Below are 21,079 nucleotides of genomic sequence, written 5' to 3'. Positions count from 1 at the left end.
GCTACTGTTTGATCGGGTTTCTAATGTTTCTTGTGCTCACCGCTACTTTTTGTAGGTTTGGGGGCAATATTGACCAGAATAGGGGTTGACAGATTATAGGCCTAAGGTGGTCGGGGACAGCGAGGCTGCCCTCGTGATAGTTCAGTGTACACGGCCAGGTTGCAGACCTGATGGGATATAGATTGGAAGAATAACTTGAAAAACCACACACCCCATACCCACACTGCTCCAATCTGTGGGAGGAGCCAAAGGATAGAGGCACTGGCAAAAGATTTTTCCCTGTGGGACGCCTGGGCAGGAAGGGCTTCTTTGGGGCACTGCACTGGGAAAGTTCCTTTCCATGGGATTATTCACACATGGGGCGGGTGCCCGCACTGACAGCCACCCCACATACTTTTTTTGGTTTTTGTTTTGTTTGAGGGCCACACCCAGCAATGCTCAGAGGTTACTCAGGAATTACTCCTGCCGGTGCTGAGGGGATGATAAGGTATGAAAGGGACTGAACCTGGGTCAGCTTCATGCCAGGTAAGCACTCTACCCATTGCACTATCGCTCTGAACCTCCTTCCCCTACACACATACTTTCAAAGAAATTCAATTCATAGCAAACCTTCCCTCAGAGAAAAATTACAGGCCCAAGTGTACTTAAACAAATAAAGGGTAGTACCAATTTGATTTATAGTTCTTCTAAAAAAAAAACTAAGAAGAGAGAGCTTCCTAATTCATTTTTTTTTAAAGACAGCACTATAATGAGATCCCAGAAAGAGTAAAGACACGTTAAGATCCAGATATCTCTCAGGACCATCAAGGCAAGTCCTCAATAAAATATTGCCAATACAAATCAAATGACATACAAAAAGGATAATATATTGTGACCTAGTAGGATTACCCCAGGAGCACTCAAAAGTCAGTGTAACTCACCAATATCGACAAACTAAAGAAAACCAAAATGACAATCTCAATAGATACAGAAGGACATTTGATAAAACTCAACAACAACTGTAGCACTGTAGCACTGTCCTGTTGTTCATGGATTTGCTCGAGCAGGCACAAGTAACGTTTCCATTGTGAGACTTGTTGTTACTGTTTTTGGCATATGGAATACACCATGGGGAGCTTGCCAGGCTCTGCTGTGCAGGCGAGATACTCTCGGTAGCTTGCTGGGCTCTCCGAGAGGGAAGGAGGAATCGAACCCGAGTCATCATGTGCAAAGCAAATGCCCTACCCGATGTGCTAAGTCAACAACCATACATGAATGATAAAATAAAGAAAAGCACAGAATTTCCTTAATCTACTAAAGGTCACTAACAAAAAAAAAAAACCCTCCATTAACATGACAATGATTCTGGATGTATTCCACCTAATACTCTAATACTGGGGACAAAATAAGGAAATACACTCTTAAACCCTTCATCTACATGAGACTGAAGAGGCCCAGGCACAGGACAGAACAAGAAGAACAATAAAGTGCAGGTAGCAGGAAAGAAGCAAAATTGTTTCTATTCACAGATAAAATGATTAGCTGTGCAGGAAATCCCAAGGCATGCCCAAAATAAAGCTACTGAAATCAAGTGAGTTTAGCAACACTGTGGGATACAGGTCAATATACCAAAAATCAACTGGATGTCCACATAATGAAAATGAACTGGAACTGAAATGAAAAGAAATACAACAGGGACCAAAGCGATTGCCCAGGGGTTAAGTGAGCCGGCAAGGTTTAGTCATAGGGACTAAACCCAATTCGATTCCTGTTGCACAAAATTCCCCAAATATTGCAGGGTGCAGCCTTGGAGAACCCTTCCCTTAAGTACCTTTGAAGGTCCCCAAGCACTGCCAGGTTGGCCCAAGTAATCCTGGGTATCACAGAGAGTATCCTTGGGCCCTGTCATTGAATCACAAACCAGTTGGCTGAGACTCACCAGGAACCCCCTCACTCCCTCCCTAACTTCCTTTTATGAGGCAAAAAAAAAAAAAACAAAGAAACACTATTCCAATAGCATCAAAGATTGCAAACTATTTGTTACACATCAGGCTCTGCATCTAATCACCAAATAACACTAACACAAGGAGCCAATGAAAACCTGAATACATGGGCGGGAGAAGTCCCATATTGATGAACTGGGCAATTCAATATTGCTGCGACACCAATTCTTCCCAACATGATCTCAAGTCAGAAACCCTCTCACACTCCCAGTCCGATTTTTAAGAAATTGACAAAACTGATTCTAAAATGGATGTGGAAAAGCAAATGAACCAGAATAATCAAATACATTTCTAAAATCAAGAATAACATTAGAGGGACTGGAGCAATGGCACAACGGGTAGGGCGTTAGCCTTGCATGCGGCCGACCCGAGTTCAATTCTCAGTATCCCATATGGTCCCTCGAGCACCGCCAGGAGTAATTCCTGAGTGAAGAGCCAGGAGTGGCCACTCTGCATCGCCGGGCCCAAAAAGCAAAAAAAAAAAAAAAAAAAAAAGAATAACATTAGAGAAATATCACTGTCTAATTTCAAGACATCCTGTACAGAAATTTCAAAAGGAGGGGATGCTCTGGGCTGGGGCATGGCTCAAGAGACTGAAGTTCATTGAACTGAAATTCACTCACCCATGAACAATACAATATAGATTCCTTCACCTGTACAAAGAATTTACCAATATTGTCAATATGCTGGTCAACGATGTCGTATGAATTTATCATATAGCACTTTATATAATTATTTAAATTAGTCAGCACTTAAATAAACCAGTAATAAAATTAACCATATATATTAAATAAATAAAATTAGAACTTAAAGAAACTTCCAAGCCTTCTAAAGAGAACTCACAAGTTGTGTTCGCTTGTGAATTCTACCAAAAACGTGATGAAGAATTGTATGACCGAGACTTAAATCTGAAAGCTTTGTAATTGCTCTCACGGTGATTCAATAAATAAATTTATAGAATTAAAAAAAAAGTGATGAAGAAAAATACTGGAGATTTTATACCAACACCTGTAGCAAACAGAACTGGAAAGCACCAGAACTCAGAATTACCTTACTCTAATAAACAAAATACAGACTATGCATTTATCTACCAAGATTCTAAACAAAATTTTAATATATCAAATCCAAATAATGTAGTCAATGTATATAAAAAGGAAAAGACATAATTTTGGATGAGATTCTTCTCAAAACTGTAAGACTGGGGCTGGAGAGATACAGTACAGGGGATAAGACGCTTGCATGTGGCTGACCCAAGTTCAATCCCCATCATCACATTACCATCCCCTAAGCACCCCCAGGGGTGATCCCTGAACACAGAACCAGGACAGAAGAAGAAGAAAAGAGGAGGAGGAGGAGGAGGAGGAGGAGGAGGAGGAGGAGGAGGAGGAGGAGGAGGAGGAGGAGGAGGAGGAGGAGGAGGAGGAGGAGGAGGAGAAGAAGAAGAAGAAGAAGAAGAAGAAGAAGAAGAAGAAGAAGAAGAAGAAGAAGAAGAAGAAGGAAGAAAGGAGGAGGAGGAGGGGGAAGAGGCAAGAGAAAAACAAAAATACATAAAAAGAAAGCCTCTTAAGACTTACATTGGCTTTCTAAATACAAGCCAGAAAAGAGTAGCATGATATACATATATCAAACAAACAAAAGCTAAAGGCATTCATAGTCTCTATATCAACTTTGCAAGAAAACTAAGCAAAAAGATACATAAATTTAAAAAAACATAAATTGGAGAGGAAAGGAGAGCAATAAAAGGAAATACCAGAATGAACTTAAAACTTGCTCTAACTTCAAAAAAGGGAAAATAAGCATAGAACCTCGGGTGTAAACTACTTAGTAACCTCAAAGCAAAAATACTTAGAAGAAACTAACAACAAGAGGCAAGTGGAAGCAGGCCATTATGTGAAAGGCTGAAATGAAAATGAAAGCAGAGAAAATAAGGAAATGCTTAGGAAAGAAAAACAACTGGGAAAAACACGCTAATGCAACAAATTCCTTTAGGTCAACTCTCTCTCTCTCTCTCTCTCTCCCTCTCTCTCTCTCTCTCCCTCTCCCTGTCCCTCTCCCTGTCCCTCTCTCTCTTTCTCTCTCTCTGGGATGCGAGGGCTTGTACCCGCTTTGGCCATATGCAAGGCAACACCCTACCCTCTGTACTGTGGCTCTGGCCTCAATAATTTCTCTAATGTTAGTAACCTGAACTTCCTAAAGAAAAGATAAGGCACGTTTGGAAGGATGAGGTGGTAAAAAAATATACAACCCTCTTGAACTTTCATGATAAATCCATACTCAGAATAAAGGCTGGAAAACAGTCACAGGCAAATGGCAGCCTAAAGTCACTGGGGCCACCGTATTTGTATCAGACAAAACAGAGCTCAAACTACATAAGAAATACGAGACAGGAACTGACATTATCTAGAGGTTGAGACAAATCCATCAAACGGATTTAACTCTCAACAACCAAAATACATGCTCCAAATGAAGGGACAGCAAAATTCTTAAAGCATCTACTAAGGACCTAAGGAGATACATCAACAGCAACACACAGTAAGTGGTAAGAGACTTTCACCTACACTGTCACCATGGAAGAATTCAACCAAGAGAAGGAAATAATAGCTGTACAGAGCTTCCTATTCCCAAATACCTCTTGCCCCAGGGAGAGGCTCAGGAACAGGATGCAAAAAAATAGTCCCGAAGTAATGAAACTAGAGATCACACAAGTCTTCTCCTTGGACCACAATTCTATGAAGGAAAAAAAAAAATCAACCACAGAAAAGAAAGCCAGAGAGGCCAGATAAATAATACAGGCTTTAAAGCACTTGTCTTGTTCCATCAAATTCAAGCTTCCAAGTTCGATCCCCAGCTCGGGAAATGGTCCCAAGCACCAACAAGAGTGATCACGAAGTACAGAGTCCAGAGTAAACCCCGAGCACTGCTTTGTGTGCACCTCTCTGCCCCCACAAAATAGATTTGGAGGCCAAAACCCCAAAACACTTGGAGACCAAACAACACATTAGTGAACAACAACTGTGTCAAATAGGATATCAAAGAATATAAAGATTCTCAAGAATCAAGAAGAATGAAGACACAATCAGCATACAGGGGGCACGGCAAAAGCAGTACAAATGGGAAGCTCATAAATAAAAGTTGACATGAGGAAACAAAAAAATGCTCAAATAAATACATAATTTCACTTGTTAAGAAATTAGAAAAGAAAAATAAATAAACCCAGATCCAAAGTAAGTAGAAGGAAGGGAAATATAAAAATTAGAGATAATGGGGATGGAGTGATAGCACAGCGGGTAGGGCGCTTCCCTTGCAAGCGGCCAACATGGGTTCGATTCCCGGCATCCCATATGGTCCCCTGAGCACTGCCAGGAGTAATTCTTGAGTGCAGAGCCAGGAGTAACCCCTGTGCATTGTCAGGTGTGACCCAAAAAAGCAAAAAAATTAGAGATAAATGATACAGAAATCAAGAAAACAGTTCAAAAGTCAATTAAGCCAATAATGGCTTTTGAAATAACAAAGAAGAGTGACAAATCCTTAGCTCTACTTATGAAAAAGAGAAAAATTAAAAAATGAGGAATGAAAAAAGGAAAGTTATAACAGATACATGAGATAAGAGAGCATTAGAAATAAGAGACCGATCTGGAGCAATAGCACAGCAGGTAGGGTGTTTGCCTTGCATGCGGCCAACCTGGGTTGGACTCCCAGCATCCCATATGCTCCCCCAAGCACCGCCAGGAGTAATTCCTGAGTGAAGAGCCAGGAGTAATTCCTGTCCATTGCCGGGTGTGACCCAAAAAGCAAAAAAAAGAAAGAAAAGAAATGAGAGACCATTACTATAAACAACTTTATGACTTTAGGCTGGAGAATCTAGAAAAAAAACAAATTTTCAGAATTTACAATTTCCCAAGAACAAAACAGGAAGAAGCAAAAAACCTGAATGAAATAAGTTCTAGAACAAAATTAAACAGTAATCAAAAATGTCCCCTGAAACAAAAATCCAAATTAGTTACTTAAAAATCCAAGTCCAGATGAGATTCTACAAAATCTTCAAAGAGAACTTATTACTAACCTCCCCAAACTCTTCCAAAAAAAAAAAAATCAATCCAACAGGATTATTTCAGTTTTCTATGAGGCCAACATTACCTTAGTACACAAAGCAGAGACATTACCAAAAAGAAAATTATAGACCACCATCTTGGCAACAAAAGATGCAAAGATCCCCCACAAAATACTGGTCAACCAAATTCAACAATGCATCCACAGGGTCACACACCATCACAACTGGGATTCATTCTAAGGAGGCAGGGAGGACTCAATATGGAATCGATTCTTTTTTTTTGTTTTGTTTTCTGCTTGTTTGGGGGCTACCTAGCAGCAGTTTTCAGGGGCTACTGGTGGCTCATTCCTCGGGGTCCCTGCTAGCAGTGTTCAGGGGATTCTACGGGTGCCCGCCAGTGACCCTATGATATGATGCAAGGCAAGCAGCTTACCCACTATTCCATCTCTCCAGCCCCACCATGGAATCAATTATTGTTGACATCACACTATTATCATTGATCATATATGCTATGTCAACAAAAAGAAAAATGAAAGTCCTATGGCCATGTCAATAAATGCAGAGAAAGCTGGGGGCTGGAGAGATAGCACAGCGGGTAGGGCGTTTGCCTTGCATGCGGCAGACTGGGGTTCAATTCCCAGCATCCCATATGGTCCCCTGAGCACCGCCAGGGGTAATTCCTGAATGCAGAGTCAGGAGTAACCCCTGTGCATCGTCGGGTTGTGACCCCAAAAACAAAAATAAAAAAATAAAATAAAATAAATGCAGAGAAAGCTTCTGACAAGATTAAACACTCATTATGACCTAAAACACTCTTTTTTTTTTCTTTTTGGGTCACACCCAGCGATGCTCAGGGGTTACTCCTGGCTTTGCACTCAGGAATCACTCCTGGCAGTGCGCGGGGGACCATATGGGGTGCTGGGAATCAAATCCAGGTCGGCCCTGTGCAAGGCAAACGCCCTACCCGCTGTGCTATTGCTCTAGCCTCAACCTAAAACATTCTTAACCAAACGAAGGTAGAGGGAACTTCAGTGGAACAAAGGCCAGATCTACAACCCACAGTTAACATAGTCCCTGGCAAAAAAATTTACAGCCTTTCCTCTAAGATTAGGCACAGCAAGGAGGGCACTTTTACCACTTTTATTCAAAACAATACCTACCACAATAATGAGGCAAGAGAAAGAAATTAAAAGGAATTCAACAAATCGGAAAAGAAATTAAAGTATAACTATTTGCAGATGGCATGATAATGTACATAGAAGGCCCTGAAGACTACATGCAAACAGCTTTCAGAAACAATAAATCAATATAGTAAAGTAGTAGGCGGCATAATCAGCACAGAAAATCTATAGCTTTTCTTTAACAATCAACAGGAAGTTTTTATAAATTCCCGTTCAGAATTGCATACAAAAGCACCGAGTATCAAAAAAAAATGATTTTAAGAAAATAAAAAACATACATTTAAAACTATGCTACTATTTCACTGTATCACTGTATCACTGTCATCCCATCATTCATCAATTTACTCGAGTGGATGCCAGTAATGTCTCTATTTGTCCCAGCCCTGAGATTTTAGCAGCCTCTCCTTACTCGTCTTTCCCAACAATTGGAGGCTCTTTCAGGGTCAGGGGAATGAGACCTGTTATAGTTATTGGTTTTGACATATTGAATACGCCACGGAGAGCTTGCCAGGCTCTGCCAGTGCGGGCAGCTTATTCTCGGTAGAGGCATATATATAAACACACACACACACACACACACACACACACACACACACACATATGTATTTCTCTCTATGATTTGTTGCTTACAGTCTGAACTCCATCAAACATGGTGTGGTAATTATGGAAAATGGGTAGGAAGTGTCTTGGAGCATGGTGACAGTCGGCTGCTGGCTGCTGGGGCTGGGTCCCTTGGGCAGGGAAGGGCTCTCGCCTACCCCCCTCTGGGGCACCCCTAGTGAGAACAGCCTGGTGCAGAGTCTGCTACTATTTAAAAAACAAAAACAGAAGACACAATGAAATTTTTAAAAAAAAGTCATCCTCATGGATTGAAGTATTGGCAGACCCAAAGCATTATACAAATTCAATGAGATTCCTATCAAAATTCCAATGGCATTCATCAAAGACACTGAATAAATGCAACCAAAATACATATGAAACCATAAAACTCCCAAAATTATCAAAGCAATCATGGGGACAAAACGAAGATGGGAGGCACTGAATTTCCTCCTTTTAAACTATATTATAAAGCTAAAGTAATATCAACAATGTGGGGGGTATGGTGCCGCCAGCAGGTCAATCTGTACCTGTGAGGCGAGTGCATCACTGTCAGATGATGTGATGGCAACGTTAGACTTTCAGATACCCCAAAATTGCTGCTGTGCCTTTGGCCAGACCTCAAAAACTTGGGGCAAAGTTTACCAAGAAAATAAACGGCCAAAAGTTAGGTATGTGGGAGACACACCCACAAACCACCTCCGGCTCAGCTATATAATTGGAGGCATGGCCTCTCTAGTTCCTGATCAAACTAATGAATGACCATGATCCCAAAGACACAGAAATGAATCTCGGAACCCAAAGGCTTTTGGCAGAAATGCCTCCTGTTCCTGCAGTAGGTTACTGGTGGGCCACTCCAGGTGGGAATAGGTTTCATGCCTTGGCCTGTTCCCCCTGGCGGCCTGGTGACCGCCATCCTCCAGAGGCCACAGGACAATCAGGTTTGGGCCTGCAGTGATGAGACACATGGGGACTCACAGATGGGGGTGGAACTGGCCCTTTCCTCCCCATCCCAACGAGACTCCGAGTCACCACCTACAAATGGCCTCTCTGGCTCCTGATCAAGCTGATTAACGGCCATGATCCCAGAGACTCAGAAACAAATCTTGAAACCCAGCAGCTCTTGGCAGAAATGCATCTGGACCACATACAAGGTGGCCACCACCTCAGAACTTATTGGAAAGCCAGGTATGAGCCGGCGGTGACGGGGCAACTGCAGTCTCATGGGAAGGGGGACGATTCCGGCTCGTTCTTCATGCCCTACTGAGGTCACGAGTTGCCCCCCACGAGTGGCTCTCTGGCATGGCCATGGCTCCAGAGGCAAAAGGACTTAGTCCAGAGCTCAGAATCTTGCGGCAGAAAAGTGAATGGACCATGCGTTAAATTACGGTGCCATGCCTCCCCGGGAGGGAAAGGGTGTTGCTCCCTTCCGCCTTTTTCACCCCCAGCAGCAAGGTGGCTGCCGCCTCAGAACTTATAGGAAAGCCAGGTATGAGCTGGCAGTGACGGGGCAACTGCAGTCTCATGGGAAGGAGGGCGGACCAGCTCATCCTTCACACGCTACCAAGGTCACAACTTGCCCCCCATGAGTGGCTCTCCAGCATAGCCATAACACCAGACCCACAGAAACCAATCTCGTAATTATCTGGCTCTTTGCAGAAATCCAAAATCCTTATATGATCCTCATAACCAGCTATAGAAAACAAAGTATTTCACAATGCCTTTTCAGCAATTCTGATTGTTGGGGGGGGGGGGGGGGGGGGGCGGGGGGAATTCTAAACAATAATGGTGCATCTTTTGTCAAAATAATGAATGTAATCAATGTAGAGAAAAGGTAAGTAGAAATCATCTGCCTCACAGGTATTGGGAGGGATGGGAGGGGGGAATATTGGGGTTCTTGGTGGTGAAAAATGAGTACTGGTGAAGGGAAAGGTGTTTGATCATTGTATGACCGAGACTTAGACCTGAAAGCTTTGTAACTTTTCCCACAGTGATTCAATAAATAAATATAAAAAGAAAAAATAAATAAAATTATGAAAAAAAAAGTAAGGTGGAGTTCATGCCCAATTCAATCAGCTAATGAGTGGCTGAATAAATAGCAGTACTCCTACATAAAACAAAAAAAAATGTGGTACTGAAATTCTGAATTTCTTTTTTTATTTTGGAGTTGTTCATTTTGGGGAGGGTCACAACTAATGGTACTCAGATCTTATTCCTGGCTTGGCAATCAGGGATAACTTCTGGCGGAGCTTGGAAGACGAGATGGGATGCCGAGAATAGAATCCATGTTAGCCGCTTATTGCGCTGGTCCCTGAAATTCTGATTTTAGAATAGAACTGAAAACCCAGAGGTTAACCCTCAGATGCACAGACAGTGAATTGATGGCAAAGAAGATAGGGGTATTAAGTGGAAAAAGGAAAGTCTTTGCGACAAATAGCACTGGGATATTGGCTAGCCACACGTAAAATAATGAAAGTAGACCTCTATCTCACGCCATACACAAAAGCTGATTTGAAATGGATTAAAGATCTCAACATAAGATCTAATGCATGAAACAGAGCAAACAAGGGCAACTCCCCATCGTATGACTTCAGAGGTATCTTTGATGACTGGACAAAGAAAACAAAAATAAATAAATGATACGACATGGAACTAAGGTTTCTTAAAATGAGAAAGAAATAGCTAGGTTTAAAAAAAAAACACTCAGGAACAGGGATACACCACAGTCTTACACATATGAGGAAATTATGAGAGTTGGAATTCCTGCGCTTCCAATATAAAGTAAACAAAGCAAAAATAATAATGTCTGAAATTTTAAAAAAAACCTCCTCCTGGATATAAGAAAATATATGCACACTACGCATCTGACAATGGGCTAATATCCAGTACACATCAGATATTCACAGAACTCAACAACAAAAAGCAAACACCACATCACTGGACCTTGGTACTGAACCACCAGACGTGGTTAGCGGAGTATCACCCACTGTGTATCACGCAGTGGTCCCCAGCCCCTTTGAGCACACTCTGCAGCCCCTGCCCCAAACTTTTTAAAATAAAACTACTGGGGCCGGAGCGATAGTACAGCAGGTAGGGCATTTGCCTTGCATGTAACCAACCTGGTTTCAACCCCCAGCATCCTATAAGGTCCCCCCGAGCACTGCCAGGAGTAATTCCTGAGTGCAGAGGCAGGAGTAACCCCTGAGCATCACACCTACTATATGATCCAGTGATGGCACTTCTTGGACATCTATCCCAAGAACACAGAAATATTCATTCAAAAAGAGAGACGCTCACCTATGTTCATTGCAGCATCACTTGTGACAGCCAAGATCTGGGAACACAAATGCCCAATGCAGGGCTGGAGCTATAGTACAGCGATTAGGGTGTTTGCCTTGCACACAGTCGACCTGGGTTCGATCCCCAGCATCCCATGTGGTCCCCCGAGCACTGTCAGGAGTAATTTCTGAGTGCAGAGCCAGGAGTAATCCCTATGCATCACCGGCTGTGACCCAAGGTCACTGTCCTCTCGTTGTTCATGGATTTGCTCGAGCGGGCCCAGTAACATTGTGAGACTTTGTACTGCATTTGGCCTATCGAATATGTCACGGGTGGCTTGCGAGGCTTTGCCATGTGGGCGAGATACTCTCGGTAGCTTGCCGGGTTCTTTGAGAGGGGCAGAGGAATCGAACTCAGGTCGGCCAGGCCGGCCGCGTGCAAGGCAAATGCCCTACCACTGTGACCCAAAAAAGAAAGAAAAATGCCCAACATGAGATGAGTGGGTCAAGAACTCGTGGTATCCATACACAGTGGCTACTACTTGGCTATAAGAACAGATGGAGTCTTGCCTGTTGCTGCAATTCGGCGGGAACGAGTGTCGTGTTAAGCAAAATGACTCAGAGGCAGAAGAACAAATGCCAGATAGTCACACACAATGTGGTACCTTTAAAAAGTAAAATAAAATAACCAACGGAATGGACAGCGTCCAGCGGAAACCATTCGACTCTGACAAGAGAACTGAGCTTCTCAGTTGGGGTGGGTGAGCAGGAAGTAGCAGACTAGCAATGACCTGAGGACAGTGAGTTCTGCCGGGGTTCCTGGCACTAGGTGGTGCAGCAACAACAAAAAAAGCATAACTAGTAACACTCCTATCAACTCCATGGTCTCTATAATAATAAAATTAAATTAAAAATCTAAGATGAGGGGCTGGAAAAATAGCACAGCGGGTAGGGTGTTTGCCTTGCCAACCCAAGTTCGATTCCCAGCATCCTATATGGTCCCCCAAGCACTGCCAGGAGTAATTCCTGAGTGTATGAGCCAGGAGTAACCCCTGTGCATTGCTGGGTGTGACCCAAAAAGAAAAAAATACCTAAGATGAGGAGCTGGAGCAATAGTGCGGTAAGCAGGGCATTTGCCCTGCATGCGGCCGAGCCAGATTTGCTCCCCGGCACCCCATACGCTGCCCTGAGCACTGCCTGGAGTAATTTCTAATTTCAGAGAACTCAAAATATGCATTCTGCTCCGGGGTCAGTTATATCCCAAGTTGGGCGGTTAGGTCCTTTCCTTTATTGACTCTGTCTCTAAAGGAACCTGCCTTCTCGCTAATGTTTACTTATCCCTCCCTTCTCATAAAATGTCTTTTGTTCACCATAAAACAAAACGAAACATAAGTCAGCTTGGCACAAAGGAAAAAGAAAATTGGGAGGTTGAGACTCAAGAATAGGCATCTTGAGCAGCAAATCTGACAGAGGCCGTTTGAGACCAGAGTCCATTCTCATCTCATAGAAACAGCTTGGATTACTACTTAAAGTGAGTCAAGAAAGGTTGTTAGGGGGAAATGCTCATCTTAAGACATCCCTGGATGTCTACATGAGATCCCTTACCTATCTCCATATGCAGAAATATTTGCTTGAATCAAAGATGCCTTAGATGCATGCCAAAAACACAATCTAAGTGCGCCGCGAGAGGGAAAAATGATATATGGCAATGCTGTAAGTCATCAAATTGAACACGAAAACACAAGCAACCAGCCTGGAAGAAAATATCTGCAAATGATGTATCTTAGAAACTACTGCCCGGAAACTAGTATGGAAAGAACTAGCCAAAGCCAACAAGAATGAGGGGGCCGGGGGAGAGAGTACAGCGGGGAGGGTGTTTGCCTTGCACACAGCCAAAGTGCATTTGATTCTTGGCATCCAATTTGGTCCCCAAGCATCGCAGGAGTAATTCCTGAGAGCAGCAGAGCCAGGAGTGACCCGTGAACACCGTCAGGTGTGCCCTCACCCACAAAGATAAATAAATTTAAAAAAAAAAAAACAACAAGAATGAAAAACCACTTTTAAAAATGTGCAGAAGATTTGGACGTGTCATCAAAGATACGCAGGGCCAGGAAGGAAAGGTAACGGCCGAGAGCACATCCCCAGCACCAACATCATGTAGAGCTACACTTCCAGCCCCCCGCCCCCAGCACTGCCCAGGATACCCTGGTGGCCTGCCCAGTACCATGAGACCCACGCAATGCTGCATCACTGGGCCCAAACATGAAACCCTCAGAACAGTGCAGCCGGGACTGAGCACTGTGGGAGTGGGGCCTATAAAAAGCAGGAGACAAGATGCTAAGATGCTTCACATGGTAATTCGTTAGGGAAATGCAAATTGAAATAAAATATCACCATACAGGAAGGAGGAGGCCTTGCCAAAAGGCACGTGGAACTTTGAGGTGTGATGGATATTTTTATGATCTAGAATGTGACGAGGTGTCTGTGTACACCAAGGCTCTCTTGACAGTACAGTCTGGTGCATGTCAACGATACATAAGGCCCTCTGAAATTTGAATGACTGTAACCAAATAATTCGTTTTGGAAGTGCAAAGATGGATATTAATAACTCTTAAGAGGATATGGATGGGGGTAGGGCCTGAGAAATTCAAAAAGCCTCCTCTGAAAAAGCAGTATGAATGTCTGGAGGATGGTTGGTGATTGACCAAACGAAGAGCAGATAGGAAAGGGTGTGCAGGCAGAATAGCCCAAGTGAGAATCCATATGAGGCCAAAAGGAATGGGACACTTTGAAGGAACTTTAAGAGGCCTGCGGGGAAGATGCCCATCACAGCCCAGTCTCATGGTCCAGGAACCCTGACAACAAGCAACTTACTGGAGCAGCGGCCCAGGCCTTGAGAAAACAACATGCAACTTTAGGGATGTTAAGTTCCAGTGTGGTCAGAGGAAGAATGACGTAAAAAGATACGTGGATATAAATGACATTTTATAATCTGAGTTTCCCTCCTTGGGATACAAAAGTGTGTGTGTGTGTGTGTGTGTGTGTGTGTGTGTGTGTGTGTGTGTAGCTACACACACTTTTCTCAGGAAAAATATTTTCACATGTGACCCTGCCTGTTTCTGTCTATTAGAGTATCCTCGTTACTGACCCAGCAGCAGAAGTTGCTGACTTAGGAAAGTAGTTTCACTATAAAGGAAGAATTCCATTAGGCTGTGAAACTCAGGATCTATATTTGATGATCTTATGTTCTAAAAAAAAGCCATCTCTGATATCAAAGATACGCAAAGCACTGGCTGAACTCCACAAGAAGAAAACATCCAACCCCATCAAAAAATGGGGTGATGAAATGAACAGAAACTTTCTCAAAGAAGAAATACGAATGGCTAAAAGGCACATGAGAAAATGCTCTACATCACTAATCATCAGGGAGATGCAGATCAAAACAACGAGATATCCTCTCACACCACAGAAACTGGCCCACATCCAAAAGAACAAAAGCAACCGGTGTTGGCGCAGATGTGGGGAGAAAGGGACTCTCCTTCACTGAAGGTGGGAATGCCAAGTGGTTCAGCCCTTTTGGAAAACAGTATGGACAATTTTCAAAAAATCAGAAATTGAGCTCCCATTTGACCCAGCAATACCACTCCTGGGAATATATCCTGGAGAGGCAAAAAAGTATAGTCAAAATGACATCTGCACTTGTATGTTCATTTCTACACTGTTCACAATAGCCAAAATCTGGGAAAAACCCGAGTGCCCGAGAACAGGTGACTGGTTAAAGAAACTTTGGTACATCTACACAATGGAATACTATGCAGCTGTCAGAAATGATTAAGTCACGAAATTTGCAAACAAGTGGTTCTACATGGAAAGTAACATGCAAAGTGAAATGAGTCAGAAAGAGAGGGGCAGACATGGAAAGACTGCACTCATCTGGGGAATATAAAGTAACAGAATGGGAGACTAACACCCAAGAATAGTTGAGATAAGTACCAGAAAGTCTGCTCCACAGAGAGAGCAAAAGGGAATGCCCTACCACAGAGATGGGGCGGGGTAGGGGGGATTAAGGGGGTAGGAGGGCTACTGGTTTCACTGGTGGTAGAGAATGGGCACTGATGGAGGGATGGGTACTTGATCATGGTATAACTGAAACCCAAGCACAAAAGTTTGTAAGTTTACAACCGTATCTCATGGTGTTTCACTAATTAAAAAAAAAAAAGGCATCTCTAAACCATGATATGATTTAGTAGACGTTTTTAGGAAAAATGATAACTATCTTAATAATAAATTTGCATTTACTATTAGCATACTGCATTCTTTGAAAAGCTCAAGCACTAACTTATTTTACTTACCTAAGAAACTAGAAGTCAGGGGTTCCCTAAATCACATCAGGAAGAAAATGTCTGCAGCTGAATACAAAATGTACATAAAATTCTCAACTATTCTACAAAAATAAACTTAGAGAGGAAAGTTGACACAGCCCTGGTGGAGACCAAGCACTGCTGCGTTGGTACTGGTTGCCCTCAGTATCAACAGGAACAAGGAGCACTGCTCGACCCAGCCTGAGCTCGGGAAGGCTGCAAGACCAGGTCAAGCATGGCTCCAGAGGCCCCAGGGGTGACCCAGGTCCCCGAGCATTGCTTTTCAGGGGCCCAGAAAACAAATGTAAGGAAAACATCATTCACTCGGCACAGTGACTTTAGGAGCTGGTACTTAGGAGACCAGGTGGGAGTCTTCATTTAAAAGCATCTCACAAGCATAAAAAGTAAATTAAATCTATGAGAAAAACAAAGTTGATGGTAATTATTTTTTTTTCTAGACTAGCATTCCACTAGTTGGCTCAAAGAAGTCTGCTTCAAATGAGCAAATCTTCCATCCTCCTCGGTATTTCAAAGAGATGCTGTCCTTTCCGGTACTCAGTCCTCCTGGTCTCCCCCTCACTTCCGTCAAGGATCACTGGAAGAATGGCTCGTGATTCTGAGTGTTTTATTTTCACATAGAAACCAAAGACGGGAATCAATGCTAAGAGAACGAAAGTACCACTTCTTCTACCACACTTGCTTCTGCATTTCTCCCCGACTATCAATCTTCCATTCCAAAGCAGCATTTGAAGACTACTCTTTATTCCCTGGGGAAATCCCTATGGCAGTCCAAAAAAGGCGATGTTGCCATGGAGCCAGCCAATTAATTTTGACACCTGCTTACCAAGATTGATCATTTTTGATGTCTGTTTGTTGGGCTGCTATCTTTCGATTTAGAAAAAAAGATTCTCAAGATTATTAATAAAGCCAATTCCAGGAAAGTCTTTGCCTCTGTGTTATTACTTCAAAGGACAAATTTTTAATGTCACAAACGAACCTTTTTTAGCTTAGCATGTGCTTTTCCAGGGAGCTGTTTTCTTATAAACTGAGTGTCCTTTAAACTCTGGATAGTACATTTTATTTACTATTAGTATGCATAACAAACTAGAATTATACCAGTTGTATTTACTTTATTTAATCATTGAGTACCACAGGGAAATGTAAAAGTACTTACTAATATAGAAGCCCCCCTCACCCCCCCCAAAAAAAACCATCAGAAATAGCTTGTAAGGAGATGATGAATATTCAATGATTAGCTCAGGATTCATTATTATTTGACAGTGCCTATAAAAAGCCAGTCCTCTAGAACTTACTACAGTCTGTCTGTGAGCATCCTAGAAGTGACTTAAGCTGGTTTGAAAGCAACCTGTGATCCTTCCCACTAACTCCGACATCTGCCAGAGAGGTCAAGGCTGCTGATTCTACCGATGAGGAAGTACCACAACTCTGAAATGGACACTGAGCTCAGCGGGACCTGCAGTAATTTCTGCCTTCTTCACCGGAAGGAAGCAAACCCACCACACCAAGGTGTAATTACACATGAATCAGGCAGCCTTTCAGTTTACGTACAAAAAGATATTTGAAAAACAAAAAAAAATCAATGTGGCCTTTCTCACAAGGGATCTGCTGTCTCTCATAGGTTGAAAATTCTCTCTTGCTGGGTAAAGAGGTTGGCTGCTCTACTAGTCATAGCTAAAGTCTAAACATTTAAGAAAAAAAAGTCTATTGACAAGCAACAAGATACTTTTCCTCCTGTTGAAATACTCTTTTGGGGGGGGAGGGGGAGTGAAATAATTCTATTGAGAGAGGGAAAAAAGGATTCTCTGGAATCCTATGTGGGGCTCTCTGGAAAGAGACAAAGAATGAGACACACAGAGATGGGGGAGGAGAGAGGGGGGGAAAGAGAAGAGAGAGAGAGAGGGAGAGAGAGAGAGAGAGAGAGAGAGAGAGAGAGAGAGAGAGAGAGAGAGAAGCAGAGAAAATGGGTATCCAAAGGAGACTGGCAGCCTCTGTGAGGAAATCATGAAAAACCAAGGGGCATTAGCAGCAGGGCGTGTGGAGCACCAGGATAAGCACTTGGGCCTAAGGGAGGAGGGATGAGCAATACCCCAGGGTGGAGTGCCAGAGTGCAGTGTCTTGAAACAGTTTTTTAAAGTAAAGCACTGTAGCACTGTCCTCCCCTTGTTCATCTATTTGCTTGAGCAGGCACTAGTAACGTCTCCATTGTGAGACTTGTTACTATTTTGGGCATATTGACTACACCATGGGGAGCTTGCCAGGCTCTGCCACACAGGCGGGATACTCTTGGTAATTTGCCGGGCTCTCTGAGAGGAATGGAGGAATCGAACCCAGGTCGGCCGCATGCAAGGCAGACACCCTACACGCTGTGCTATCGCTCCAGCTATTTTAAAGTTTAAAGTAAAAAAAAAAAAAACAGCTTTCTATTCGCACCTCTCCCAAATTAAACGGGAACATATTTTCAAACCTGACACGGCTCCGTGGTTAAGCATTTGGCCTTACATGTGTGAGGCCCTGGGTTCCTCTCCAGTGCTGAGAGAGGCCCTGCTACACGCCCAAGTATGAAGCGATGAAACATTTCAGCCTATTGCTACAAAAAAATTTTCATAAAATTTCACTTTGAGATTCACTTTCACAAAAACTTGCTGAAATGAATATGGTCTACCTAAGATTTAAAAGTGCTAGAAAAAAAATTAAAACCACTTTATAATGAACTTTAAGAGCTTTAATGTTGCGGGCTGGAGAGCTAGCACAGCGGGTAGAGCGTTTGCCTTGCACGAGGCCAACCCGGTTGGATTCCCAGCATCCCATATGGTCCCCTGAGCACCACCAAGACTAACTCCTGAGTGCAGAGCCAGGAGTAACCCCTGTGCATCGCCAGGTGTGACCCAAAAAGAAAAAAAAAAGAGCTAATGTTTTCCACAGGAATGTCTTGTTGTTGTGCTATCGCTGTTTCAAAAATAAAAATATGAAAGAGGATGGAAAGTGGGGGGCGGGGGGGTCCTGTTTAAAACCCCCCAGGAAATTTTTCTGTAAAACATTGAAGATGAACCATTTCGAATTGGAGAGAAACTTCACTTCTCTTTGACTGCATCCTGACAAAAGCTTAGTACAGTATGCTAATTTCACTGCCCCAAACCAGTGCAGCAAACTTCACACTCCGAAGTTTACTGACTTAATGTCTGTATCTGCCAGCTGTCAGACAGACTTTCCGTAATAGGTTGGGTTCTCCTTTTGCTGCTTTCCTCTTCAAAATCAGGCGAGAAGGCAAGGAACATCAACCAACAGGGGGAGAGTAACCTCGCTGTGCTAAAGCAAACAGCTCCTGAGCACCCCGCAACCCGCGCCACGGAAAAATCAAAGCGCTCCTCCCACACAACAGCTGAGAGTGAAAAGAACCAGTTCGAAAAATACCTGATCTTGGACATTTCAGGATTTTTTTTTTCAAAGACCAGGTCTTTCATCTTCTTACCTAACCCGAAGTCGCTCCCGTATTTCTCCATCCCAGGTGGTCCTAGGGCATTTCATACTGCCTACCGGCTAAAAAAAAGCAAACCTACTTGCCTACTGGGACTCAGGACTTGGCCCCTTTCACTGCTGGTGATGTGATGTGATGTGGGCAAAATGACTTCAATTCACTGCCTCGACTCTCACTGCAAATCCGGTATAATAATTCTACTAACTCATTGAGTTGTAACAAATGAGATAAACCACGTAAGGCGCTTAGAACAGCGCTTGGCACGTCGGGAGCCCATCCTCAACTCCTCCGGAGATCGCGATTATTACTAAGCAAACTCCATCCTGGTCGTGGTTACCTCGCAGAGGATGGGAGGCAGGTCCTGGGAGCCTCTAACTTTGAACCTTTGCACTTCTGAAATGTTTGCATTTTTCCCCCCAATGCGCATCCCTAGAGTTACTCTTGCAGGATTTCCGATGACCGAATCGCGTGCTAACAAAGATGGGATTTGGCACCGGCGGTGCGCGCGGGGCGCGGGGGGGTTGGGGATGCGCTGGGGACCAGAGTCGCTGCGGACAATCGGGGCCCAGGGAAAGGCTGAGCGTCCCCGGAGGCACTCGGGGCGCAGCGCCGGATCGCGGGGGGCGGAGGGGCTCGCCGGGACGCCGGGGATGGGGGGCACGGAGGGGGGCGCGCTGCGGCGGCTCCGTTCCGGCCCGGGTCCCCGAGGGGATGGCGCGGATGGAGCGGGTGGGGAGGAGGGCGAGGACGGACGGACAGACGGACGGACGGACGGACGGACGGACGGACGGACGGACGGGTGCGCGGGGGTCCGGCGGTGGCACTTACTTGAACCTGCCCTGGCAGTGCTGGCACTGGTCCCCCACCCAGCCCGGGTCGCAGAGGCAGGTGGAGTTGACACAGCGGCCCGAGAAGCAGGAGCCGGTCCTGTCGCACGGCTTGGACTGGGACACCTGCGCGTAGAGCGCCAGGTAGAGGAAGCCGTAGCACAGCAGCCAGGCGGAGGCGCCCCCGCCGCCCCCCGGCCGAGCCCTCCCGGGGCCGGGGGCGGCCGCCGGCGGGGACCCCGCGCGGGCCCGGCCCCCCGGCTCCATCTTCCCGGGCGCCCCCGGCCGGCGCGGGGCTGCGATCGCCGGCGAGGACGGGGATGCTCCGCGGCGGGGGGCACCGGAGCGCAGCCCGCCGCTCGCTCAGCGCCGCCGACCCCCGTCCCGCGGCCCGTTCCGGAGGGACCGATCCCCGCGCCGGGCGCCTCCGCTCGGCTCCGGCCGGTCGCCCTCGGGCATCGCCCCTCCGTCCCCTGACCTTGTCCTGGGCGGGGCGCGGGCGGCGCGGGGCGCTCCGGAGGGGACCTGCGGAGGGGGAGGGGACCCCGGCGCGCCCGCCCCGCCTCGCCCGCCGCTCGCGCCAACTGCTCGGGCTCCCGGCGCCGCGCGCCCGGGCGGGCGGGGGGCCGGCGGCGGCCCCGAGGTGGGCGCGCCCAACGCGGGCGGCGGGGCGGGGGGGACCGGGGAGTCCGGGCCGCAGCCTCGCGCCGCCCGGCCGCCCGGCCGCGGGACCCCCGGCTGGCGTGTCCTCCGCGCGGCCGCGGCGCGTGCTGCGGGGCTGCGGCGGGAGGCGCGGGGCCGCCGGGCCGCACCCCTGCCCGGCGCGCGCCCCCGAGCCGCCACCCCCCGGGCCCCGCGCCGTGGTCTCGCCCCGCCCCGACCGGGATCGGGGACTCCCCCCCGCGCGCGCGCGCGCGCGCTCGCGGTGCGCGCCCACCCCGCCCGGCCGGCGCGCGGAGGGGCGGCGGGGGCCCCCCAGGTGTCGCCGGCGCGGCCGCCCGGCCCGTCCCCGCGGGGCCCCGGGAGCCGCCCCCCCGCCCGCCCCCCCGCGCCTCGGGAGCGCGTCCTGCACTAGAGCCGCCCGCCGACTTGGGCTGCGAGAGTGCCGGCGCCGGTCCCCCCCGCGCTGTCCCCGTCCTCCACCCCCAACCCCACCCCCCCAGCCTCCCGCCGGCTTCTTGGCGTTTTCTTAAGAGCCAAAAACTCCGGCAACGCACAAAGAGCTGAGCATGTGCGGCAGGCAAAAGTCTTAAAGGCACCGCAGTCCGCCCACGTTGCGGGAGCCCCGCGCGAGCACCGGCCGATG

General features: G+C 46.2%; 1 protein-coding gene across 1 annotated transcript in view; it reads right to left on the bottom strand.

The window, feature by feature from the left end:
- ATRNL1 (attractin like 1) overlaps nt 1-20,371 on the bottom strand; it is a 788,116-nt gene extending 767,745 nt beyond the window's left edge. Inside the window, exon 1 of the mRNA XM_056120591.1 lies at nt 19,775-20,371. Within this exon, the coding sequence (XP_055976566.1) occupies nt 19,775-20,040 (266 nt within the window). The 5' untranslated portion in view covers nt 20,041-20,371. The remainder of the gene's footprint in view (nt 1-19,774) is intronic.
- Nucleotides 20,372-21,079: the final 708 nt, after the last annotated feature.

The sequence above is a fragment of the Sorex fumeus genome, unplaced genomic scaffold, assembly GCF_029834395.1.
Source record: "Sorex fumeus unplaced genomic scaffold, SorFum_2.1 ptg000043l, whole genome shotgun sequence".
NCBI classification, from domain to species: Eukaryota; Metazoa; Chordata; class Mammalia; order Eulipotyphla; family Soricidae; genus Sorex; species Sorex fumeus.
Note: the sequence above shows the minus strand (reverse complement) of the source record. Positions and strands in the feature narration are given on the sequence as shown.